A 27,224-nucleotide genomic window follows, 5' to 3' on the forward strand; every position below is an offset into this window, starting at 1 on the left:
CACTGGATTAATTGCTTCCCTTCTCCTGGCCTTAGTTTCCTCCTCTGAAAGATAACAAAAGGGATGGGATTCTTGGTCTTCACAGTACTTTGAAGAGCCTTAGAGGTTTGGTAGAATCCTCTTGTGGGTAGGGTTGGGTGAATTGACTGGTGAGCACAGCTGCACTTTAATTATTTGTTTCATATGTTTTCATTTCTGGCAAGATCTAGAGATTTTAAAAACCCTGGATTAAATGATCTCTAGGGTTTCTTTGTACACTAAAGCAGCTAAAGTTGAAATAGGAAAGAGCCCCAGACACTCTCACTAATTGTTTCCTTCAGGACCTGACCTAGTTTGGGCCCAAAATCCAAGGACTGCAGTTGAGGAGCTGTGAGGGCCTCCCAGGAATATCCAGCTTGTCAGCAACTGCCTCGGTGAAGTTCTCTGGCCCTGGTGGAGACAGTTAATCAGCAAGATGTTATTGATAATCTATTTTGTGCCCAGCTAGACTAGACACTGGGAGAAAGAAGAGTAAAAACGAAAAGATATAGAACTTGCCCAGGAAGGAGCTTATTGTTTAACTGAAGAAATTAAATTAGTAGAGAGAACCATTGAAGTACAATAAAATCAAAATACAATTAAGCTTTGGAATGGTCTGGAGTGATTCTTGGAAGGAAAGGGTTTTGAAGGATAGGGCGATTGAAACACCTCCCACACCCACCATTTGCATTAGGGTAAGCACATGCACAGGTGAGCATTCCTTTGTACCTGGCCACATAGACCATGGTAGCAGCAATGCCTCATAGGCCACATTGCTTGCCTGTCACAAAGAAAATCACTTGCTCTGTCATTTTTTACTGAAAAGGCTCTTTCCCAAGCCCTGTGTTTCCAGGAGTGACGAGTTACCCTTGGATGTGTTTGCAGATCCCCCTCCGCCACAGCAGCAGCCACCACCACCTGCAGATGGGATTCCTCCACCTCCTGCTCCAGGCCCACCAGCCTCGGCCACTCCTTAGCCTGGAAGATAGGAAACCTCTACGCCCACCGCAAGCTGGAGTGGGGATGACAATACTTGTGTTTCTCAGCTTCCTTGGGTTTCTTTCAGGATTTTTCTTCTTACAACCCCAAGCACGTGTCCCACATCTCCCCACTCCTCTTGCCACCCCTCTCTGTGCTCTGTTACCTCTTGTGTCAGGTCCTCAGCTGACACTCAAGGGGAAGCCTGTGGTGACCGTGTGCCCTGGTCATCCTACAAATAACCTGCACCTCCCCTGTCCTGGTGTGGGAGGCATTGTCTGTTCATCTGCAGGTCCTGTCAACAATAGCATTCTATGTCTTTTATCATTTTTGCTCTCCTATAGTGAGTTTTTTGTTTGTTTATTTGTTTTCTTTGGGTTTTTGTTTTTTGGTTTTTTTTATTGTTGTTGTTAGGGATTTTTTGTTTTGTTTGTTTGGGTTTTTTTGGTTTTTGGTTTTTGTCTTATGCTTCAGTGGATAATCCTCTATAATTATTATCTTTTTTTTCCTTGGTTATGGTTGTTTTAAAGGAGAGCATCCTAAGTTAATAGGAACCAAAAAATGGTGATGGGCAGAAGGAGATAGCCACAGGGGACACACCTTAAGGCATTATAAGTGACCTTATTTCTGCTTATCTGAGCTAAGAGTGGTGCTGCTGGTAAAGTTTCCTGAGACTTTTGCCACACATAAATGCACCAGAATTAAAAGAGATGGGAAGTGGGGGTATGATGGAAGTGATGGAAATGAGGGCCTCCACCTTGCCTGGCAGAACACAGCTACTTTAACTAGTATGTAGCAGAGGAGAGCACAGATATTAGAACAAATCCACTCCTTCCCCAGACCCACTGGTTCTGGTTTTCTATGCAGATGATTTGCTAAATTGGGGGTGGGTATTTGTTTTTCTGAGGGCAGTGTGAGCTTTGAGGGTTGGAATTTGGGGAGGCATTCCTTAGTTCCCTAGACTACCCAGGAAAGTTTAAGGAATCTAAAGCAGTGGTCTCCCCATGAACCAAGCCTCCTGTTACTCATTGCTTTGTATGCATTCTTTTTCTCTCTCTTAAAAAAAAAAAAAAAAAAAAAAAAAAAACTTTAAAAGAGAAGGAAAAAAGAAAAAGTAAATAGATAGTGCTAAACATTTTAGCTCATGGAACTTGGTTAGGATGGCTGGGGGTTCAAGTCCCCGAACTACCTCTTGCAGTAGCCAGGGTGAGTGGAATTTCATGAAGTGGTACTTTAGGTTCGGGATAGGATTGGAAGAGTGGGGCAGATCTTCAGCCTCTTGTACCTTCTCCCTTCCCTTTCTGAGATTTCACATTCCATCTGTCACAGGGTTGTCAAGGAGGTACTGAGGGTACCAAGGACCTCACTTGGCTCCAGAGCATCATGCTTTAAGGTTTGGGGTGCTCAGTCTGGGAGGGTGGGTTGCCATTCCAGAGGAAGAGCCACAAAAATGCCTTAATTTGAGCCCATATCTACCCCTGCTGATGAGTGACTTGAGAGTTCTTGGTTTTGTCGTCTTGTCCTTCTCTCCCTTCTGTCCTTCCATGAGTAGCAAAAGGGTGTTTTGGTAGAGCTTGGTTTCAAAGCACCTGGCTTCTTCACTTTATGTTCTCAAGTTTCATTATTTAGAATGCAAATCAGAACATCTTTTGGATATCTTTTTCTATGTATTTTCTAAAGCTTTACATATAAGAGGGTGTAGGGAGGTGTTTATAAAACACCATAGAACTTTTCCCCTTAATATCAGAAAGCAAAAAATAAAACCACAATTGAGATTTGCCTTTCAAACCCTCAGGTTTGCCTCTATCCAGGTGGCCCTGGTCACCATCAGAGGTTGGAATACTAGAACCAAGGAGACCTTGTTCCTTTAGTGTGTTTGTTCTAAACTTTTGGGGTGGAAATGGAAATGAGCTTGTTCCAACTGGAGTTTACTTGCAATGCATTTGCCTCCTGAAAGACCCCAGTGCCTTTTGATAATGGCCAGGGTTTTCCCTACTTCCCTCCAGTTTTCCCAAAGGAAACTCATTCCAAATACTTACCTTTTCCCCTGGAGTCATAGAAAGAAAGTGTAATTCTGGTTCATACTGTGGTCCCTTGTAACCTCAGGTCTCTAATGTGATCACTTTCAAATTTAAAAGATCCAGGTGGAAATATTTTTACTATGCCGGTAATTGACAAATACCTGAATTCAACACTGTTAAGTTTCAGTATAAGTGATGACTTTCTTTTCATGTTTTTATCTGGTTTCATTCCTGTATTACAGCTACCCAATTGTGGGGGGTGGGGGGAGATAATATGTGGTTTTTGTATAAACATGTTTCTCACTGTGTTGTTATTTTGGAAAAATGAGGGGAGGGAGTTTTGAAAGATTGGAAGAAATGAATAAATGAAATACCATTTCTGGATTCTGGTGTCATTCTCTGCATCCATACGCCAACTCATCATGTATCCAAGAAGAACCTAAAGATTTAGTCCCACCTGGTCTTGGTTAGCAGTTAAAATCTATGACTTAGGGCCTCTTCCTTGACTGATCACCTTCATGATGCTTCAGGAGCATGCAGTTGAGTGTGCCTCGCCCTTGGTCAAAGTGAAGAAAGGCGAGTGGAAATTGTCTAGAAGGGGTTGCCAACATCTTGGTGCCTCCACGGGAGGAATTATCTTGCTTTTAGTGAGCTGGAGAATGTTTTTAAGGATACAGATTAGGCAGGCCCTGAGGACAGAAAAAGAAAGCCTTGTTTTCAAGATGCTCATGAATCCAAAAGAAAAGGATTCTGTGTCTGCCATGAGGTGAACACCCAGCTCCTCATGAATGTGTGCCTCTAGAAAGGAGCTATAAAGCCAGCTGGGTCTTGGTTACCAGAGGATGATGGGTAACATTAATCTTTAATGCAAACTAAAGACCAATTTATAAATGAGTATTTTTCCAGCATAACAGGACATGTACAATCAATCAGACTTCCACAGGTTCCTCAGGTCCTTAATATGAAGTAATTCCTCCAAATTAATTAAGACAGTGGTTTTCAACCAAGTGTGGGTCAGGATCACCTGCCTCACAGATAAGCTGATGGACCCTATTGTCAGCTGCTAATTCAGTGGGTCTGGAGTGAGTTCTGCAGCCTTGTGTCCTTAACAAGTTTCCAGGGGATGCTGATGCTGCTCAGGGGATCATCCTTTGAGAACCACTGGTTAAGAAAGTTATGTGCTTGAATGGGATCTCTACAGTTCCCTCTGTGAGACCTTTCATCCAGTAAACATTTAAGCACCTACTATGTGCCAGCTATGGGAACTTACATACAGTGAAGTCTTAGTTGTGAATAAGGTAGGCAAGGCCCAGGCCACTTACTATGGTGGGGTGGGGGATGCCAAACCATAGTTAATAACAAGTACTAGCACTTTACATAATGCAAAGTGTTGATGAGGAAAATGAAACGGCATAATCAAGAGTTTCCTGCAGACAACTGGAGGATAGTGTGTAAGATTAGAACAGGGTAATCTGTGATTTCTCTTATGATGAATATGGTACCCTGAAGAACAGACCTTTGTTCCTTCCAGAAAAATCTCCACCTGAATAATGAGGGCACCCATTTGTCTGGATTCATTATGTCAGCTCCTGAGAACTCTCCACCTCTACTTAAAGCTCTCTGCAGTTCTTTGAGCATATTCTGTTGCTCATGTTTGATGGGGCTTCTTGATCCCTATCAGTGGATGATTTTCATTTAGAGAGATCCTCTTTCAAAATAGGAAGGAAGGTGTATCTCTGAAGAAAGTTCCACCCTCCTCCAAGCCCAGGACCCTCAATGTTGGGACTCCTTGTAGACAGCTCCACTTAAACTATATTTCCTTATGGATCATTTGTAGGCATGCCTCCACCCTGGTAATACTTTGTTCCTGAACTTGGGACAGAGCTAAAATTGCCATACATGAAGAGTGACTAAAAAGAATGATCCAATGATCAATTCAAACAGGTTCCAGAACCAATCACAGCCAACTCCCTGTCCTATTCTGATTGTTGCAGGGACTCTAATAGTTAAGAGGTCCTTATCTGGTGCCTCTCTCCCTATTCCTGGCCTGCCTTGCGAATTGGAGCCATCTTTACTACTACTGCCCCAAGAGGCCTTTCCCTGCTTTTCTAACTTCATGAAGAACAAGCAGCCAGGTGACTGATTTCAAGCAGTAACACTTCCCTTCGAGACAAATACCACCACCCACCTTTAGAGTATAACTTTTCAGGCCTCAGCAAAATAGTTATTTAATACTACTGTACAGTGACTGCCACCTGCATACAACTGACAAAGGAAAGGGGATTCCACTCTAGTTCTGTGGCAATCTAAAGTGCCTTCACTACCAAGTGGGGTGGTAGAGCCATATCCTTTTGCACAGACTGGTTTCTGTGGCTGGTTTAGCCTGCCATTGACAAGTCCCTATGGCCATCTGGATTGTGGCATCCTGAGCTCATTTCTGCAGTGCTGCAGGATCCCTGAGAAGAGCTTAAGTCACCTGCTGAGGCAGCGGGTCTCTTCTGCAGACAATCTAGTTGTTCCACATCTGAGGCTGTGTTGGATGCCCTTATGTGGTTTTCTCCCAGCTGGCTTGACTTTGGGATTAGGGTTAGAAATTCAAGAGGCTTTCCAAATCTAGTGGCAAATGCGTTGCCTGGACAAGGTGACCAGGTTGTGACTTCTTTTCTAAGATGAGAGTACTTGCTTAGCTGAGAATTCAGAGTTCCCTATAGTGAGGAGGTCGTAGCCAGAACAAAGGACTCAGATCCTGGACCCGTTAGCCCTTCCCTTGTTCCTGGGAATGGATGGCATAAGTAGATTTATTCCCAGTAGCCATCACCAAAAGCAATCAGATTTTTCCTGCAGTCTTGAACATGTTCCTTGTTAAGAGATCATAGTGTTAAGTGCCCAGGTAAAAGTGAGGGACTTGGGGAGGGGAGGAGACGAGAAGCACTGATGCCCTATCTCCCTGTCCTGATTCCCATTCTGAGATTAAGATGCAGGAATGAAGAGCCTCCATGTTAAAATGACAGGACTTGAAATCAGAATTTTAGCTTAAGTATTAGCCTTTCCATTTCATCAGCATGATCTTGACAACACTGCTAAATTCAGTGTCAATTTGCAGATAGAACTAATAAGGTATTTTTTAGTATGGTTGTGAAAAGGCAAATTAGAGTACTCAGAAAACTAAAATCTCAATGTGTTAGTGATTAACGCTGGAGATTTAAAATCAAGAACTGGCCAGGCATGGGGCACACACCTGTAATCCCAGTGGCTCAGGAGGTTTAGGCAGGAGGATCCAGGGTTCAAAGCCAGCCTCAGCAATTTAGCAAGGCACTTAGAAACTCAACAAGACCCTGTCTCAATAAAATATAAAAAAAGGGCTGGGAGTGTGGCTCAGTAAACACCCCTGGGTTCAATTTGCAGGAACAAAAACAAAAACAAGAATTGTGCTGCTTTCTGTCCAGACCAAACTGCTCCCTTCATGGCAATGGTCCTTGTGCCTGCCTTGCTCTGCCAAATCCAGTAGAGAACAGAGGCATGAAGAAGCCATTGCCACAAAATCTCTAACACCCAATATAAGAGACATGAGTGGAAGAACACAGGTGAGTGTGAGCTATAAATAGGTCAGTTTTCCTCATTCTCCAGTTCCTACAGCTTTTATGCCTACCACATCCCTTGTCCCCAGGAAAAATATGACATTCATTTGACACTGTGGTTGCCAAATACTTTCACATATGAGAGTCAGGTTCTTGATCTCCCAAGGTCACAGACCTGATGCCAAATCTTGCTCTTTAACCATCACACTACTACTACTGCCTAGAGGAACTTTTCCCATCCATTTTTATGGGTGTCACCCAACCAAGTATGCTGTACTCAGTTCTGAAACTACTGGTGACATCTGCTAGGGAGCTTCAGAATGAAACAGAATGACAATAATTGATTTAAAATCCCAGGTTGAGGCAGAAGGTGTAGTTCAGTGGCGTAGTGTTTGCCTCATATACACAAGGCCCTGGGTTAAATCCGCTGCACTGGGAGGGGGAAAAAAATCCCAAATGAAATGTCTCCAGAGAAGAAAAGATGTCTGAGGAAGGAAACATTTCACATTTTGTATCATGTTTTGCTAATTCAAAAATTGAAAATATATTTAAATAGACACCCATCCCTGAGGCCTTCTTCCCACACAGACTGGCCTCAGTAAATGGAAAAGGTAGGCACAGCCACTAACATCCACTCTGACAACTACCACCGGATACATGCAGAGGAATACAGAGACTGCATAGCATACAAGGTGACAGACAAGGAAAGCAGAGATGGGCCTGGAGATTTAAAAAAAAAAAAAAAGGGTTACAAATCGGGTGCAGTGGTGCACCCTGGTAATCATGGCCACTCCAGAGGCTGAGACAGGAAGATCATAAGTTCAAGGCCAGCCTTAACAACTTAAGCAAGAACCTATCTTGAAATAAAGGGCTGGGATGTAGTTCAGTGGTAGAGCACCTCTGGGTTTAGTCCCCAGTATTGCAAAATTTAATAAGAGTATGTTCCTGCCTCTGAAAAACAGACAAGTATGGAGCCCCCCTGGATCTGCTTAGAGGAGGTTATATTGCAAATGTATTTTACTCAACCTGGAGGCAGCATGAAGCCATGGAAAGAGTCAGGAAGTCAGCCCCTTTTGCAGGAAGCTGGACTCATGATTGGGGGGTGGGACTGCCATATCTTCACTGAGGCCTTCTACAGAGCCCGCCTCCCTGCCTGGCACTGATCAGGGCATAAATCAACTGCCTAAACCAGGCAGAGTTGGTCTCGCAGAATAGGGTAATCCGAACTGAGCTTTTCTGGGATAAGGAAATTGTCAGGCATGGAGGGGAGGGACACTAGGCTGGGCAAACAAGTCACAGCAGTTCTGGTGGGAGAAACTGAGACTGAACCAAAATAGTCCCATCAGGAGACACATGGCACATCGGGATCACTTATTTGACCTCCAGTGACAGGAATGAGAGCATCTCAAACAACCAGCGTTGCCAAGCGGTCAACAGGACCCTCAGAAATGCGTGGACCTATGTCCACGTGCACCTGGTCAGACAGAGCGACCTCTTTTCCACCTGCGGTGTCTTGGTGGCCCAGGACACCTGCGGTATGATGCATCCAGAGTACAAAGATACCGGAACCAAAGGCCGCTCCCCAGGCTGCCCCAAGGGAGGCGGAGAAGTTGAAGCAGTGGCAATCCTAGAGGGTCTCACCCCTTGCCCCAGAGACGTTCGGCAGGCCTGGCTGGGCGGGATCTGGGCTGATGGCTTTGGCTGCGGTCGGATTAGGTCTGATCCGCTTAGAGCCTGGGCCGTCGGATTCGCCCCTTGCCAGGCTCTGCCAACGTCCCCACCTCCCTCGAGGAGAAGCCGAGGCTTCCCAGAGCACCTTCCCACCCAGGGCACGGGTTTGGCACAGAAACCCATGAGAATCTGTGCGCCCCGGGCCGCCTCATTTTCACACCAGGACTGGGGCTCCGGCTCCTGCGGCCCTTCCGAGCTGCGCCCCGAGCTGGCGGTGTCTGGGCCCGCGACGTCCCCGCCTCCTGCTAGCCGTGTGGCCGGTGGGTCCTCCCGGGCCACGGCCCTTGCGGGCTCTTAACTAGAAGGCGGGCGGCAGCCGCGCGCGGCTTCTCCCGCGCGTGCATCTGTCGGCTCGCGCCACGCGCGGCGCTCTGCGCCTGCCCCGCGCTCCGCGTACCCCGCGGGCGCCTGGGGGGCGGTGTCAGCGCTGCGTGCGGCGGGAGGCCGGGGGCGGGGCGCGCGGCGGCGGCGCGGGAGGGCGGGGGGGCGCGGCGGCCGGGACGGCGGCGGACGCGGCATGCGGCTGCTGGCGCTGCCCACCGTGGGCTGAGGCAGCCGCGGCAACCGGCGGGAGGCGCAGCGGCCGGGCGAGCCGAGGGTGCAGCCAGGCGGGCGGACCGCGGACAGCGGCCGGGGCGCCGCGCCATGGGCCGAGCCGGGCGCGGGGGCCCGGGTCGGGGGCCGCCGCCGCTGCTGCTGCTTCTGGGGGCCACGCTGGTCCTTGCCACTGGGGCCGTGCCGGGTAGGTACCGACTGAGGCTGGGGCCCCAGCGGCCCTCGCGCCCCACCCCGGCCTCTAGCTGGCTTTGGGTACAGGTGGAGTCCGCGAGGGGTGGCAGGGGGCGGGGCACCGCCTGGCCTGGGACCCGGGGGTGGGGGAAGGAACGCTGGAGGCGGTGGGGTTCTCGGGGAGGCAGACCAGCTGGGACCACCAGAGCCCGGCACGCAGGCCGCGGGATGGGCGAGCTGGGGGCGCCTTGATGGGGGCGGGGTCTGGGTGAGACCTCGGGGCGGGACCTGAAGGTGGGCGGAGCTTTGAGGCTGGGAGAGGCCTGGAGGTGGGGAGGGGCATGATAGATTCTTTGAGGGGGGTCCGGAAGTGGGCTATCTCTTCTCCCTCTCTCGAGGGTGAGGCTTCTGGGACCACCCAAGTATGGACGTCAAGAAAATAGGGACAGTGTAGTTTCCTACTTAGGAGGCATGCTTTGGCGGGACTGGAGGTGGGTGTGGCCCTTGGAACCCAGGTGGCCTAAGGGAAACCCTGGTTTAGGGTAGATCTTGGCAGGCTACTGGATTTAGGCTCTATATGCCATCCTGACGCCACGTTTCTCTCTCTGCCCATAGCACGTGAGGCAGGAAGCGCGGTTAGGCCGAGGAGCTAATAAGGATTGTACTGTCGTGGGAACCGCATGCTAATGGACACGCGGGAGGAGGCGGGCCTGCCTGGGACTGGTGAAGGCGAGACCTTGTGGACGTCCCCTGGCAGCGAGCTGGCCTCTGTGGGCCCTGGGGTCGGGCCTGAGGAGGCACTAGAGGCATCAGCTGCAGTGACTGGCACCGCCTGGCTAGAGGTCGACAGCCCAGGCCTAGGCGGAGTGACCGCAGAGACTGGTAGCGGTGATGCCCAGGCCCTTCCAGCTACTCTCCAGGCTCCTGACGGGGCCTTTGGGCAGTCGACAGTGCCCCCTGCCACCTCTGAGGCTACTGAAGCCAGTGGGCCACCCTCCCCCACCGCTTTTGATAAGCAGAGCCCAGGTCCTGAACTCCCCAAGGAGAGCCCCTTGGAGGTTTGGCTGAACCTAGGAGGCAGCACACCTGACCCTCAAGGGCCAGAGCCCACTGACCCACTTCAAGGCACACCAGAGCCCCAACCAGCCTCAGATATAATTGACATCGACTACTTTGAAGGATTGGACAGTGAGGGTCGTGGTGCAGACCTAGGGAGCTTCCCCGGGTCACCAGGAACCTCTGAGAACCACCCTGATACCGAAGGAGAGACCCCTTCTTGGAGCCTCCTTGACTTATACGATGACTTCACCCCCTTTGATGAGTCTGATTTCTATCCTACCACATCCTTCTACGATGACTTGGAGGAAGAGGAGGATGACGACGAGGACAAGGATGCAGTGGGAGGAGGAGACCTAGAAGATGACAGTGACCTTTTTGTGCCCACTAATAAGCCTGGTGTGGGGCCCGGGACAGGCCAGCCCACCAGTCGGTGGCACGCTGTCCCTCCACAGCATACTCTGGGGATGGTCCCCAGCAGCAGCATTGCCCTCAGGCCCCGCCCAGGAGAGCCAGGCCGGGACGTGGCCTCAAATGAAAATGGCACTGAGTGCCGTAGTGGCTTCGTGCGGCACAATGGCTCCTGCAGGTCAGTGTGCGACCTCTTCCCAAGTTACTGTCACAATGGCGGCCAGTGCTACCTGGTGGAGAACATAGGGGCCTTCTGCAGGTAAGTGAATGGCAGGCAGGCAATGAGGGCTATAAAAGAGTGTAGGTGGGGCAGACCCAGCAAAAGCAGCAGTGGAAAGAGGGGCACAACTTCCAAGAGGTTGTACATTCACAGGATTCCCAGGTCATTAAAGATCCACTCAGATTTCTTTTACAGAATTACCTCTTAAAATGTACTTCCTGTGGTCTCATCACCAGGAGAGCTTCCTCAGAAATAAGATTTTATAAGTCCTCTACCTGACCCACACCATTCAATTATGAAGGCAAGTGAAGGGACTTCTCTAAGAATTTTGGAAAGAGGCCTTTGCAGGGTTGAAGGGTTTTTGTTGGAGAGTGCTGGCTATTAGTATGGCCAAGCAGGACCGAGGAAAGACAGCCGAGTGCTCCCTCCAAACCCAGTGTCTCATAGATGGGCATGTGAATTCAGTGATGACCTCAGAAGCAGACCCAGAAGAGCAGCCACTCACGGGTGATAATCAAACTGAGAGTGGCAGTTTTTGATTTTGGATAGTGACTCTTTTTCTTTCCCGTGGGTTGATACTTGTCTCCCTTGGGATACCAAGTCTGTGATGGCTTCTGAGATTTAGTTCAGAATATCTATGAGGACATTATCTGCATGCACCATTCCACACCTCTTCAGTAAGTACCCCAGTCACCTCACTCTTGGGAACTGCCCTTGGGGAGGTATTACCTGCTGGAGAACTTGCTGCCTTATTCTGGAAGGATCACAAATCAGGGATGATCTGAGTGGTTCTTTATAGGCCCTAGAGAAGTGAAGTGGAGGGCTCACTCTCCTCTGAGGCTGGTTCCCTTTGGTCTTAGGAGGAACATTTCTGTTATCAGAGTCCCCTTTTGTCAGTGTCGTTCCGATGCTTCTTTTTCTTGTTCTTCGTAGAGGTTTGTGAAGAATCCGGGTTTCTTAAGGGCTAATGTTGTGATAGGAGAATGACAGGGGTGAACACTCAAAGCTCCAGTCCCCGTTCCCTCCTGTGAAAGTTCTTTTCCATAAATGGTCACAACGCTAGGGTCACTTACACATGACGTGACCATGAAGTTCTGGTTGGAGTTGTCCAGCCATTGCCAAGAGAAGGTACTGTGGTTCAGAAGTTAGGAGGAGGAGGTAAGGCTTTGCCAGCTGGTTAAGGACTACCAGAAATATGGGGAACCCTGTGGTTTTGCTCTTCAAACTTTAGTTTGGGGAACCATAATGATGATTTCAGCCTGGGATCTGTGGAATCTGTGCAAAGTCATCCTTTATCATCTTGGAGGCTTGGCATTTCACCCTCAAAATGAGCTTCCCATCAGAGTATGAAATTTAGAGGTCTTGCTGCCTCTGGAGATCTATAATAGTTTCACTGGAGCTCTCAGGGAATTCCTGAGTAGAGGAACAAGGTTGTCCTCCTCACTAAGCTACCTGGATCTGCCGATCAGGGGTTTTACCAGTGGGCCTCAGAAGGACTTCCCCACATGCCCACTCAGCAATCCCAGTTTAGCTTCCACTCTAGGGTCACACTGGGGCCTCCCTGCCAGACTCCTGCTCTGGTTGTGCACACCCAGGCCTGGCCCACAGCTTGAAAACTGCTTTTGCATTCCACTCACAGGAGACTGCTGAGCCTTTAGTTGCAGACTGCAGTATGCCTTTGTCTCTGTCACCCTGACCCACTGCAGGGAAACGATGAGAGCTATGGCTAGACTTCTCTAGAACACGGGGTTAGAGGGCCCCACTTAGAGGGTCTGCATTCCCTGGCAACCTCAAACAGATAGTCCTCCTATGACAGCAGAGGTTCAGTGGGAAAACAAAGAAGAATTGCTTATTAGCCATTTCTCTGCAGCCTATTCTGGTTGTAGAGTAGCCAGTTTTCTGGTGCATGATTTCCCCATTTCTGGGCCCCTTTCTTGTCTGTCATTCACCCTGAGGTTCATGTCCTCCCTCCTTTGCCTGCCTCTATATCCTTCCACATCTTTCCTCTTTGAAGCAGCCTGGTTCCCATGGAAACAGCAATGTCATTGGAAGAGTTGGAGCCTGGGAATGTCCCCAAGGGCAGGAGAAAGTCACTCAACAAAAGGACTAAAACCCACCCAGAAGGTTGATTCTCACTATGCTTATGTGACAGTCTCATAGTATTGGAAAGCTCTAGGGGCAGAAGTTTGGGGGCTGATGGGGTCGGAGGAGAATATACCTCCATCCTTGCATTTGTCCTTGCCTGTCAGTTCCTTATTTTTCAGTGTCTGGTTAACCACATGAACTAGATGAGATGCGAAGCAACAAGATAGGTTTTCATGTTCGGGGAAGGGCCTCGTACTTTGTAGTGATAGCTCCTATTCGTCTTGTGTCTCATCTGTCTTTCACCCAAAGCCAGGGCGGGCAGAGGTCTGAGAGAATCCTGTGATTGTCTTCACTGAGTTGTAGTCACATAACAGGCATGTTACTCAGCTTCATTCACTCGGTTTCTCTGTGCCTTGGTTACCTAATTTATATTATGGACCTCAGAGCAGCCTGGTCCATTTTATTGAAGATTTGGAAAGATAGGGGAGAGGGCTGGGGTTGTGGCTCAGTGGTAGAGTGCTTGCCTAGCATGTATGAGGCACTGGGTTTGATTGTCAGCACTGCATATAAATAAGTAAAATAAAAGTCCATTGACAACTAAAAAAATATTTTTAAAAAAGGGCGGGAGAATACTAGCTTTGAGATCTGTGCACTTGAGGGGTGTTGCAGTTCCTCCAGGTGGTCCTAGGTACAGGCTATTAAAATGAATGTTGGGGTCAGGCCCAGGCCTAGGCTGTGGCTGCAGCTGCCCCTCAGTCGCGGTCTCACTGTCACTACTGCAGGTGCAACACGCAGGACTACATCTGGCACAAGGGGATGCGCTGTGAGTCCATCATCACCGATTTCCAGGTGATGTGCGTGGCTGTAGGCTCTGCAGCCCTTGTGCTGCTCCTGCTCTTCATGATGACAGTCTTCTTTGCCAAGAAACTCTATCTGCTCAAGACTGAGAATACCAAGCTACGGAGGACCAAGTGAGTCTGCGCCACTCAGCCTCTTGGTGGGAGATGCCTGATCCCTGATCCAGGGATGTCGTCATGGGAGTTTCTGGCACCTGCTCTGCATCCATAGCTGTTTAGTTCAGTCTGCCAGGCTTATCCCTTCATAAACAGAATGTGCTGGGATTGCAGCAGAGGTGAAACCCCCATGGCACACTGTAGCTGCCCGGCAACATTCCCAGCACCCCTACTCAGGATAGAGAGTACTTAAAGAAAAGGTGTCCAGCATAGAGCGTGTCCCAGCCCTAGTCTCCAAGCAAGTTATTGGACTCGGTCTGCCCACCCCGCCAGACAGCATCTGCTTCCCTGGTCTTTGACAACCAGTGCCAGTGCAAGGATTTGCTCACAGATCAACCTGGCGTAACTTCATCCCCCTCAAATCTGCTATCACTTAATACCAGCTCCCCCTTGGATGCTGAAGAAAATGGCTTTAGCACCACAATGCACTGCTTCCCACCCCTTCTCACCCCTCCAGCCCCCCATACTAAAGTGCCCTTGAATCCAAGGGCACTTTACCACAGAGCCACACCCCTAACCCTTTCTATTTCTTATTTTGAGATGGGGTCTTGCTAAGTTACCAAGGCTGACCTTAAATTTGAAATCCTCCTGCCTTAGCTTCCCAAATCACTGGGCTTACAGGTGTGTGCCACTGTGCCTGGCTTGCATTGCTTTTTAAAAACTAGTCAACCCCTGGTCCAAACAGAAGTAGTTAAGGAAATTCCCTTTACCTCCCCTGAGTAGAATTTTGTGACTGAGGAGGGGGGTCAGGGTTCACTTTCTCTGCTGCACCCCACCCCCAGGTTCCAGAATGGCTGTCAGCTCTTCTGCAGAGTCACACCTGTGTGTACACATGAGAGCATACATTTGCCATTACACTAGGTCTTGAACTTTCAGATGTGACCCTTTGCACTGTGAGGGGAATTATTCTTATGAAGTAAAATGAATACCTTTCTAAAGGTTCACAGAAGTCAAAAAGAGGACACTGAAGCTCAGCTTTTTTGGGACCCAGAGACATTTGATGCAAAACTGACCCTGATTCCCTTTCAACCTGTCACCCAATTAATCCCTCTGACCTGAGACACCCTCCAGAGAATGTGACTGAAGGACTTCCCTGGCTCCTGAAAAAAGGACAAAACACCATCTGTTGCTCCTGTCTGGGTGGACTCATGCAATGTGCAGATGCCGGCAGCCCCGCGGCATTTCAGTTTAACTGCCATGGGGCCAGAAGGGCCTCTCCATTGTGCCTGTGCATTGAGGCGGGGGGGGGGGGGGGGGGGGGGGGGGGGGGGGGGGGCGTGTATCTGGGCACGTGGTCACTCCACAGAGGCCCGTCGGCTTCTCATGCCTACACCAAAGGGGTGGGTATGTGGGGTGGAGGGGATGGGACCATCTAAATCTGGGCAGCTGCTGATGAGGATATGGGGCAGAAAGGATCAACTTCCAGAGAAGAGGAGAAGCAAGAGCTATAGCAGAATCAGGTTCTCCTTCCAGGTCTCCGTCCCTTGATGGGCCTCTGGGTTTTGCAGAGGCGGTTCCCTTATTTCTCTGCATACCTTCTTTCTTTCCTGAACCCAGTTACTGCTCTGATGATACTTCATGTGCTCAGAGCTCTGCAGATACTGCTGAAATTGATTGATTCTAAGATGCATATTTTTTCTCACATATTAACATCTCTGAAATTGGATTGTGTCTTACAATTGCTGGCATCTTAGAATCACTGTTAACCAGATGGTAGTCTTGATGTAGTTGTAATTGCCTTGCATGCACAACATGGGTCATAGCTGTTCATATCGCTGTCAGTTCTTTATCTGAAGTCCAAATAAGATATTTCAAGTATATTTTTAAAAAAACAACCCAAGGGCTGGGAATATACCTCAGTTGGTAGAGTGCTTGCCTCGTAAGCACAAGGCCCTGGGTTCAATCCCCAGCACTGCAAAAAAAAAAAAAAAAAAAACCCAAGGTGATAACAAAGTATTGGATCATGGTTTAAGTGCAGAAGTTTTTTCTCATGCAACATCAAATAATGGGACATCTTAGTCCAACCCTTGGCATTCAACAAAATGTAGTATTTGACCCATGAGACTGAGATATTAACTTCTATCATTACATTTTGCCATGATTATGTCACTTATGTTTTCCCATCTCTCTTTTTTCCTACCAGCAAATTCCGGACCCCATCTGAGCTCCACAACGATAAACTTCTCCCTCTCCACCAGTGCTGAGGGCTCTCACCCAAATGTAAGGAAATTTTGCGGGACACTCCCCGTATCTCCTCCCCCAATGCCCGTGCCTTGGCTCACTATGATAACGTTATCTGTCAGGTAACTTGTCTTTCCTCACATCTACCCTTATGCATGCCTCAGCCCCAACCCAAGCCTTTGATCTATTTCAGAATGCCAAGTCTGCAGCAGCTTTGGAGGTCAGCTTAGGGCAACCCGGTGGGGCAGTGAAGGTGGAAAGAGATGCTTGACCATGTCTGGCCTCTGACAAGCAGGGTTTCATAGGTAGTAGAGATTTCTTCCAAGGTCGACTTGTGATTTTTAGATTCATCTATACTTTAGAAGTCTGATTGTCTTTTACTTTCCACATCAAGGGAGAAAAGGCTTTGCGTTCATTGCTAGTCTTAATAGGTTCCAATGGTCATCACAGCAAATACTTGTTTTCCTTTGGGACAGGTGGAAAACCCCCTCCGTCCTTGATCCTGTTTGAGGACCCAAACAACTGGCAGGCTTATACACACTGGTTAGGGCCAAGGTACCACAGAATTACTGGTGAAACCTTAAACCTGGAGTAATTCTGTTCTTAGTAGATGAGTTCATACATATCAACTGAATTCAATAAAAGTTCCCAGTAGACCATTTTCCAAAAAGACTATCTTAGGTATATGACCTGGACCAAGCCAGTATTAAAATACTGGGTACTGTTAGAGATTTTTGAAAGCCAAATAGAAGCCATGTCATATCTAAGTCCAAGAATTCTGCACTTAGTGCAGCTCTGTACTTCAAGATATACACATTATTACATCAGTCAAGGAACTAACCTGAGATTCTTCTGACTAAGATAGTGGAGTATACATGGAAATTCGAAGAGGTTCTTGACGTAGTGGGGGTATTGAAGCTTATTGGGACCTGGCCAGTCTAGGGCAGTGCTGTCCAGTGGGGCTTCCTGTGAGACAGGAATGTCCTCTGTCTGCACTGTCCACTTCAACAGCCACGAGTAGCATGTGCTGTAGAGCTCTTGGCACATGAACAGCACAAATCTTTTGTAGGACACTCATCTTTTTGTAGATGGGGAAACTGTAGCCCCAGAACGGAAAAAAAGAGAATGATAGTAAATGTGGCCTTGGTCACAGAAAAGAAAAATGGCCTGGCAGAGGAAGAGAAAAGTCACTCTAAGTAGGAAATGAAAGGATCCTTTTTTTTCTGATATTTTTGATGCAAAGAATAGAAAACAGATGTTTCCACTTGGTGTGCACCAAAAATATTAAGATAAGCGATATAAATAATAACCAAGGAAACAAGATGTCTTAAACAAGAGCTTTAAGTTGGATAAGCACATAACTCACCCACCAGAATGTGGCACCTTGAGGGCAGGACAGGCGTCTCGCTCATCAGGCCACTCCCCTCCCTTCCTATCCAGCCCCCTGCAGTGCTGTGCATTCAGTCAACACTTATTGATCACTAGTGACAGCAGCCCACCACCAGCTCTTTTGGTTCCATGGTTGGACACTGCCATCCTGTACAAGGGGGCAGCAGATTATGGCCAGTCAGGGCACCCCTTGTCCATAGCAGTTGCTCCTACCTGGCAGAGGTCAAGGCTCCCCAGGAAAGGTTCTGACTCTTGTGTTTCTGACAACTACAAACATGGATTGTCTTTGCCCTTCCCAAAAGACAGGAAGGAGATAGCTCCTGCTGGGGGACTTAGCTGCATGAGCCTATGCAGAGACTTCCTGTTTGTGGATTAACCAGCCATGTGGAAGGTGGGGCATCTATACATGAAAGCTTCTACCCATCCTCAGCTCAGACGGTGGCAACCTTGAAAAAGGACCAGATCACAGGTGGACAGCCATAGTGGACTCTGCCTGAGAAGGGGACATGGGGCCAGCTGGAACAGCATTATGGCCATCCCTCAGGGAAAGGGCAGGACCAGTCTCTGGTGGTCCCTGGCCCCTCTTGGATCTTAAGCATCATTTTCAGCTGGTGTCCTTCCCCAGATCATGCCCAGCCTCAGCATCCTCTCCACGCTGTAAAGCACTGTGCGTATGAGGGGATGGCTGTCCGTGCAGCGGGAGTGAGCTGCTGGACCTTTGCATGCTCTCGCTCTCCCCACCCAGCCTACAGACCACACTTGATCACAGTCGCGGTCTCGTGAGTGTGGCCAGTTAGGATGGATGTACTGGAGCCAGGGATGATGCTCAGTGGGGAACACATCTCACACATGGAAGGCCCTGGGTTCCATCCCTAGCAAAAGGAAAAGGAAAAATTGCCAGTCTATTGTGAAATGCAGCCTTGCTTGTTGCTACAGCCACCACACTGTCCACTTCCACATGGTACCAGGAGAGAAGGGCTCAGAGTCTGACCTGCTGGTCAGCCTTCCCCAGCCTCTCCTTTCATCCTCACATTCCTGTTTGATATTGATGTGCCTGAAAGTTTTTGAACATCTATTTCTTTTACTCGAGGGGTTATTTCTAAATAAAGTAGATTGAGCGGGTCATTTTCCTACCCCATCACAATAATCTCTACCAGCTGCACTCAAAAAAACATGTAATTAGCTGGGCACAGTGGTGCACACCTATAGTCCTAGCAGGTTCGGGAGGCTGAGGCAGGAGAATCACAAGTTCAAAGCCAGCCTCAGCAACTTATCAAGACCCTGTCTCAAATATAAAAGGGCTGGGAATATGACTCAGTGGTTAAGCACCGGGGTTCATCCCTGATATAAAAATTAAAAAAAAAAAAACAAAAAACAAAAAAAAAACTTTTATTTAAAAAATCTGCTGCCTTGGTCTTGTGTGTAGGGCCCACTCTGGTTTCTATGTTAGTGGCTTCCTGCCCTCTGCTGCTCCCCTGAGCCCACCGGGCTGAGGCGAGGTGCTGTCAGCATGGGTCACAGGCTGAACCTATGTGAGTCTTTGTGTGGCTGAGCAGCCAGCTTTGGGAGGGGACATCAGGAGGCTGGAGGGAGTGCAGGAAGCTGGACCTGCTCAGGTGCAACATGTGAATGAAGTCACCTGAAACCACGGGCAGACTTGCCCAGGCTGAGCTGCCCTGTTGCTCCTCACCGGCGGTGCTGTCGAGGGAATGTGGCAGATAAATGATCCTCCTGAGACCTGACAGACCCTTCCAGGAGTTTGCTTTATTTCTGGGACTTTGTAGTACCCCTCAGTGATATTTTTCCCTATTCACATTTTTTTTTTCCTTTCCGGACTGCTTTTGCATGTGTACGGTAAGGCAGTGATTGACTGTCCCCTTCTGACAGAGTTTTGCACCTGGACACATGGGAATCCAGGCCTGAATCCTGGGCTGGAGTGTATCCATATGGCTGGGGTGGAACACGAGGAGCTGGGGGCCCTCTGTGGTTTTCAGGATTTATGTCAGATGTCTATCCTGCTCCCCTGTGACTAAGTACATCTGCCACATCAACAGCCTGCTACTACAGAGTTTGGCGACCTTAGGCTTTACAGGAAATAGGGGCACCGTGGTACACTTCTATAATCCCAGCTGCTCAGGAGGCTGAGGCAGGAGGATTGCAAGTTCAAGGCCAGCCTCAGCAACTTAGCAAGACCCTATCTCAAAATTTAAATTTTTTTCCAACATTTTCGTTTTTAGTTGTAGATGGACAGAGTACCTTTATTTTATTATTTTGTGGTGCCGAGGATCAAACCCAGGGCCTCACACATGCTAGGTGAGCGCTCTACCACTGAGCCTCAACCCCAGCCCTTAAAGTTTTTAAGAAGGGCTGGGGATGTATGTAGCTCAATGGTAGAGCACTCCTGGATTCAAACTCCAGTACTGGAAGGTAAAAATAAAAATAAAAAGCAGATCAATTCTGGAGGAAATACTCTGGCTAGAAAGCTCTGTCTTGTTTCAGACACTCCCTCACTTTTTCTTTTTGCGGAAGGCACATGGCTTGCCTAAGAGCCTTGTTTGGATACCTCTGTTCCTTTCTTTCATATATATATATATATTTCTTAAGTTGTTGATGGACCTTTATTTTATTCATTTATTTATATGCAGTGCTAAGAATCGAACCCAGTGCCTCACACATGCTAGGCAAGCGCTCCACCACTGAGCTACAACCCCAGTCCCCTCTGTTCCTTTATTTTAGGATCTGCTTCTCCCACCTCAGCACAGAAGGCAATTTTCTCATCTTTCCAAATGCTGTGAGCCCTGGACGGGCCAAGTCGAATGGGGGCCCCCCCTCTTTGTGACATCACAGTTCTATAAGGAGTCAGTTGATGTACTTTTCTTCACGTTTTGGGAATCTTCCTGTGTCCTATATGCCCAAAAGGCATCTGGTATGAAATGAACGTGGGGGAATTTCTGGAAAAACATGAGAGCAATTTGCATCCTTGTAAGAAGAAAGATGAGCATAGACCCTTATTGTCCTTTTGCAGGCTTTGGTGTGCCTCAAAGTCCATCCTACCCATGATCATTAAGGGCTCAACTCTGAAGCTTCCACATCCAACGTCTTCCCCAAACAGTACAGAAGCACACACAGTAAAAAAATAAATAAATAAATAAATACTGCTCCACTTCACCCCACGTCCCTCTCCAAAAATCATACGCATGGGCTGGGCTCGGGGTGTAACTTGGTGGTAGCACATGTGCTTAGCGTGCATGAAGCCCTGGGTTCAACCAACCCACCCAAAAATAACCGAAATGTATATGCACATATACCATGTTTCTATATTGCCTAGAAATCTTTCCAGTTCAGTGTATATAGATTTTTGTACTGCAGGTTTTTGGGAGATTTTTGTTATAGTTTTACTGGTACTAGGGATTGAACTCTCCCACTGAGCTATATCCCCAGCCCATTTTATTTGTTTATTTTGAGATAGGGTCTAGCTAAGTTTCTGAGGCTGGCCTCAAACTTCCGATCCTCCTGCATCAGGTCTTTGGTGTCACTGGATTATAGGCATGTGCCACTGTGCCCAGCCCACCCCCTGCAATTTTTTTTTTTTTTTAATTCCCTCCAAACAGTGATTGACAAAGTCAGGTGCCAGTGTGTGTCCTATACGCAGCTGCTGCGCCTCTAGTCTGCCTTGGGACTCTAGGAAGTCCTTTTCCTCTTGTCTCATTGGAATGGGGAACTTGTGTCCCCCCATTATCTATAAATTATGTCCAGTCTGGGCCTCTGGAAATGAGAGAACAAGACTATGGCAGAGCTTTCCATACCCACAGTGCTGTATGTGTAGCACCATGAAAGCCCTACTTTTCCCAGCCTGTCACCACCCTAACCTAGCACCGCAGGTGGAATGGACCAGAGTTCCCCAGAGCTGTTTGGAGAATGCCTGGCCATGAAGCATGACAATTATCTTGAATTTCTTAAGTGGTTAAAGAGTAGTCTTGGGAAAAAAAAATAATAGTCTTAGCTAGATGGTCAGATGGGGACATTCTGCACCCTTCATGCATCTGTGAATCCACCTCTGATCAGCTTAGTTCCACATACATAACGATAGCTCTGTGGGGTAACAGACAAAAAACTGAGGCCCACAGAATCTCTCTGGGTATGATCCCTTCTGGGGGTCCTCAAGGGAAAGAGCTAGGCAAGACCTACTGCAGAAGTCCTTTGAGGACCCAGAATATGGAACTAGAGGTCTGTGTGCTAGTGTAGACTCCCTGGAAACTTCACTGGCAAATTCAGGTCAGGTTCAGGAGCTTGTTCTAGGGCTGCGGCTGACACACACAGATGGCAGGAAGGCAGAGGGGTACCTCAGAAGCAGGTGGGGGATCCACAGCTTAGGTAGCATATGAGGCAGTGGCAGGCAGTGGAGGCAGCCGGACTCTGGGGATTGGGTTGAGGAAACATCTTTCCCAGCACAGTTCTGTCTGCTAGAGGCTCACAGGTCTTTGGCCACTAGTTGGGGGACATGTCTGCTTGTCTGAGGAGAGTGTGCATCTGAGCACAGTCCTCTGTGTTCCCCCTTGTGTTCCCTGACCAAGACACTAGTGGGAACAGAGCTCCTTGTGTGAGACTTTAAAGGTCTCTGAGCCAAATGAAAGTGGCTGTTTCTCCCTAATCTCTGTCTAAGAGAAGACCTGAGTGGCCCAGATTACAGGTATTTGAATACCTGTCAACTTCTTATCTGTATCTGTATTGCTTGTAAGCTTATAAGGATGACTTTCCTAAAAAGTAGTAGCTGGTCAGTTACTTCAGTTACGTTTGGTTTATTCAAGTCTTAGAGCTTTTCTCCATATATATATACACACACACACATATATATGTATATATATAATATATATATAAAATTTTTTTAAGCTCTGCTGTCTTCAGCCAGTTAGGAAAAAATTAGGTGATTATTGATTGCTCTGCCCACTGTCTCCTTCCCCTCCCCAACTTTTTTCTTCCTCCAGGATGATCCTAGTGCTCCCCACAAAATCCAGGAAGTTCTCAAGTCCTGCCTGAAAGAGGAGGAGTCATTTAACATCCAGAACTCCATGTCACCCAAACTTGAGGGTGGCAAAGGTGACCAGGCCGACTTGGAGGTGAACTGTCTCCAGAATAACTTAACCTAAAGCAGAGGAAGAAGAGAGGAAGCGGGGGTGGGGGCGGGGAAGAAACATTATCTCCTCTTGTACAGAGTCTGTTCCTCGTAACCATTTGTTAGACTCTTTTCTTTTTCTGATCTCATGGCATGCTTTGATGTATTTTGTACAGGAGGGGAAAGAAACACTTAAAATAAGCAAAGAAACTGAACAGAATTGCATACGTTGGATTGTTTTATCTGTGCTGTCTGTACATTGCTTCTGCCGCTGTGATTTCTAAACCTACACTGTTATTCAACTGACTTTTTTTTTGTACTTTGACCCACCTTTTTTTTGGAATACCAGTAAAAAACAAAGTTCTTGAAATAAACTTTTTAAAAAGCTATCCACTTTCTAAATGTCACGTGCCCACTCCCTACCTATTCTTACCAGTTTGACGTGAATTCTGACTTTCATTGTAGATACGCCATAACAAAACACAACAGGCTTAAACAACAGGAATTTATTTTCTCACAGTTCTGGAGTCTGGAAATCCAAGGTCAGTGTGTCAATAGTGTTGATTTCTGATGAGGCTTCTCCCTCTAGCTTGCAAATGGCCACCATCTTGCTAAGTTGTCACATGGCCTTCCTTCTTTGTGCCGACAGAGATCACCAATGTCTCTTCTTGTTCTAAGAAGGCCTCTTTGATTGCCTCATAATCAGCTTCTTAAAGGCCTGTCTCTAACTATAATCAGGTTGGAGGTTGAGACTTCGATGTATAAATTCAAGGGCAGGGCACAATTCAGACCAGTCTCTCTCATCTACTGTCAAAAATACTACAAAAAAAAAAAAAAAAATCTTAAATTGGGCATGGTGGTGCATGCCTGTAATCCCAGTGGCTTGGGAGTCTAAGACAGGAGGATGGTGAGTTCAAAGCCAGCCTCAGCAATGATGAGACACTAAACAACTACGTGAGACCCTGTCTCTAAGTAAAATACAAAATAGGGCTGGGGATGTGGCTCAGTGATCGAGTGTCCCTGAGTTCAATCCCTGGTACCCCCGCCCCCCCCCCCCCCCGCAATTAAAAAAAAAAAAAAAGAATACTCTTAAACCATGTGTGGTGGCACACACCTCTTACCTCAGTGGCTTGGGAGGCTGAGTCAGGAGGATCACAGGTTCAAAGTCAGCCTCAGCAAATTAACAAGGCCGTAAGCAACTTAGTGAGACCCCGTCTCAACAGAAAAAATAAAAATGGGCTAGGGATTTGGCTCAGTGGTTAAGCGCCTCTGGATTCAATTCCTGGCACCAAGTGTGGGGGCCGGGGGAGAAGAAGAAGAATACTCTTTAAAAAAAAAAATACTCTTTCAGCTGGGCACAGTGGTGCTCACCTATAATCCCAGTGGCTGCAGCAGGAGGATCACAATTTCAAGACCAGCCTCAGCAACATAGTGAGACCCTGGCTCAAAATAAAAAATGGGCTGGGGTTGTGGCTCAGGGGTGGAGCACTTGCCTATTATGGGATCACATGAATACAATTCTCAGCACCGCATATAAATAAATGAATAAAATAAAGGTTCATCAAATAATTTAAAAAGAGGGCTGGGGAGATAGCTCAGTCGGTAGAGTGCTTGCCTTGCAAGCATGAGGCCCTGGGTTCGATCCCCAGCACCGCAAAAAAAAAAAAAAAAATTAAAAAAGATATAAAAATATCATTATGGCCTTTATATCTAAGACCCTAAGCAACTTAGTGAGACCCTGTCTATAAATTAAATAAAATATAAAAAAGGGGTTAGGGATGTGGCTCAGTGTTTAAGCATCCTTGGGTTCAATCCCCAGTATAAAAAAAAATTAAAAATTAAAAGAGCTGAGGATGTGGCTCAGTGATAGAGTACTCCTGGGTTCCATCCCCAGAACCCGAAAAAAATCCAATGCCAGGGATGGAACCCATGACCTTGTGCATACTAGGCAAATGCTGTACCACTGAGCTATATCCCCAACCCTTTTTTCTAAATTTTGTTTTGTGACAGCATTTCACAATTGCTTAGGTTGGCCTTGAATGGGTGATCTTCCTGCCACAGTCCCCTGAGTAGCTGGGATTTCAGGAATGTGCCATTGTGCCTCGCAACTTTTGTCATTTCATTATATGTATTTAGTACTTACTCTGAGCCAGGCATCATGCTACATGCCAGGAATACTGTATGAATAAGGTGGGCCGCAGTCTCAGGAAGTTCATAGTCTACTTAAGAAACAGACTTCAATAATTACAATGCAGTGTGTCAGTATCATAATGGGAGTAGGACAAAAAGTTCAGAGGTTGAAAGCAGATGTTAAAAGATAAGGAGGCATTTTTCAGAATGATACAAGAAAGCAGGAGAAGAGGGTATTCAAGACAAAGAGGAACTACTCAGGAAAGTAGTGCTAGGTGAGCAGAGATTGTGTGAAAGGGGTCCTAGGTGGTGGGCCTGGAAGAAGCCATTGAGGACGGATTTCAAAGGGCCTGGAATGCCTAGTAAGTATGGCTGAGGCAGGACCAGATTTGTTTTCTAGAAAGATAACTGGAGACATTGGTGAAGGCCAACAATCCAGTAAATGCATAGGGATGGATTAGAGAGGACAGTTCAAACCCCCCAGCTGCTGGAGGGTTTTCTAGAATTTTCTACCTGCATTCGGTCTGCAATAATTCTAGCTACTGAAGCCCCCTGCCAAAGTGTGCTTCTGTTGACTAATTTCATGCATGTCTTCCTGACTTACATCATCATGTGTCTTATTATTTTTCATTTCATGCTGGACATTGTATTTGAAAATTTGTTTATTAAACATATCTTGAAGCCTGCGATGATTTCTTCCTATCAGGGTTTTCATTTGCTTCTGTCACGTGCCAGGGGCACTAGAATGGTGGGATCACATGAATAAAAATTCAAGGTTGGTAGTCACAGATCTGTCAGACTGTGCCAGGGTTTATTTGCTGCTGCTTCATCTTTAAACAGTCTTCTGGGGTCACAGCCCAATACAGGCAGTGCTTTACCAGTGTCCCACCTGCACAGCCCTACGAGACTTTCAGAAACACTACTTGTTCTTATTCACCTTATCTGAATGAGCAAATGCCTCCAGGGCACAAAAATGGCCCTGATTACTAGACTTCTCTGTCTAGATTCCTGTCTTCTCTGGATGTCGGCCTAGTAACTCTTTAGTATCTTGTTAGTTCTTTGATGCTTGTCAGATGTTTATACAACTCTTCGGTTGTAGTTAGTGGGAGAGTCGATCCAATTTACCTAGTCTTCTGTTAGCTAACAACAGAAATCCTCTGTTTCCACCTTGGATTCTTGCCCAGACAGCATTCAACGTGGTCTGCTCTTTGCTGTTGGATAGGGCTGCTTATTGGGATACATATTATACTTTCCTAACCATATTTCTTATCCACTTTGGGAGATTTGGCATGGCTCTGTTTAGAACTTCCTGTACTCTCTGAATTAGGGGACCTGTCCTTCAAGGATAGGCACCCCTGGATCCTTTCACAAAGAGGCCCAATCAAGAGGGCTTGTGTGTTAAAGTGCTTTGTAAATTCTAAATCCCATCCAGACAGAAGGGGTTGTTAGTATTGTGCTTTGTTTTGTGTTTCCCATGAGAGTATTATGGAACGTGTATCAAAGCCTTTGGCTTTGTCTCACCTTCACAATACATACAGGATGGATAGGGAAACCCAGATCACAAGGACAGCAGGGGACAACGGAGGCCTATTGAATAGAGTCACCAGATATTACCAAGAGTCTTTGTCCCAAAGAAGGAACTGAAGTGTTGGAGTAGGATATATTGATTCCTGTCTGTGCCTGCCCTCTTTCTTGCCAGACTATGTGTCTTGCACAATGATTGTGATTCACAGGGCTGGCTGGTGCCCTCTCTGGGGAATCTCCAGGTCTGCTGCCACCCCACCCCCCCAATTCCATAGCAATTGCCTAACTCTTGGGACACTGCACTTCACCCTGGTGCTTTCAGATGAACGTGCCCTTCTCTCTGCTCTTTCTACCCCACACCATAGCCTGTCCTGAATCTTCCTTTCTAAAGAAAGTAGAGCCAGGCATGGTGACCCACGCCTGTAATCCCAGCAGTTCAGGAGGCTGAGGCAGGAAGATCAAAAGTTGGAGACCAGCCTCAGCAACTGAATGAGACACTGTTTCAAAATAAAGAGTAAAAAGAGCTAAGGGGCTGTGGCCCGGTAGCAGAGCGCTTCCCTAGCATGTGAGAGGCACTGGGTTCAATCCTTAGCACCACATAAAAAAATAAATAAAGGTATGCTGTCCATCTACAACTACAAAAAAAATTTTTTTAAAGAGCTGAGGGTATAGCTCAGTAGTAGAACACCCCTGGGTTCAGTCCCTCATACTGTAAGCAAAAACAGAAAGAAGAAAGGACAGACTGGAAATGTGGGAGAACTGAATGTCATGGAAGGAAGCTGTGTGTCTCTGGAGACTTCAGCACTGAAGAGGTCATGCCACCGAGGAGGGGCTGTGGGCGGTGTTGAACCCTGTCTGCACACAGCATATCCTCCGTACACCTCAGCTGTATGTTTCCACCTCTGCACAGTCGTAGAGGCAAGAAGCCTGAGGTAAGGTGTAGCCAGGCCCTGCTCCCCCTGACAGCTCCAAAAGGAGGACCCTGCCCTCCCTTTTCCTAGCTTCTGGAGTGTTAGCACAAAAAGACGGGGCAGGACGCAGGCCCCA

At 47.5% G+C, this 27,224-nt stretch overlaps 2 protein-coding genes across 6 annotated transcripts in view; both read left to right on the forward strand.

Annotated features, from left to right (window-relative positions):
- The window catches only part of SMARCC1 (SWI/SNF related BAF chromatin remodeling complex subunit C1), a 169,979-nt gene extending 166,578 nt beyond the window's left edge, over nucleotides 1-3,401 (forward strand). For all 5 annotated transcript variants that reach the window (XM_079116710.1, XM_079116711.1, XM_079116709.1 and 2 more), the window contains one exon: nucleotides 904-3,401. In XM_079116710.1, the coding sequence (XP_078972836.1) occupies nucleotides 904-995 (92 nt within the window). In that variant the 3' untranslated portion in view covers nucleotides 996-3,401. The remainder of the gene's footprint in view (nucleotides 1-903) is intronic.
- Nucleotides 3,402-8,813: 5,412 nt separating this feature from the next.
- CSPG5 (chondroitin sulfate proteoglycan 5) lies at nucleotides 8,814-25,340 on the forward strand. Its single transcript, XM_079114110.1, is given in 9 exon segments — nucleotides 8,814-9,068; nucleotides 9,671-9,691; nucleotides 9,694-9,743; nucleotides 9,745-10,781; nucleotides 13,610-13,798; nucleotides 15,984-16,017; nucleotides 16,019-16,075; nucleotides 16,078-16,143; nucleotides 22,396-25,340. Coding segments are annotated over 9 exon segments (1,713 nt in total). The 5' UTR covers nucleotides 8,814-8,971; the 3' UTR covers nucleotides 22,558-25,340.
- Nucleotides 25,341-27,224: the final 1,884 nt, after the last annotated feature.

The sequence above is a fragment of the Sciurus vulgaris genome (genome assembly GCF_902686455.1).
Source record: "Sciurus vulgaris genome assembly, chromosome: 16".
In the NCBI taxonomy this organism is placed as follows: Eukaryota; Metazoa; Chordata; class Mammalia; order Rodentia; family Sciuridae; genus Sciurus; species Sciurus vulgaris.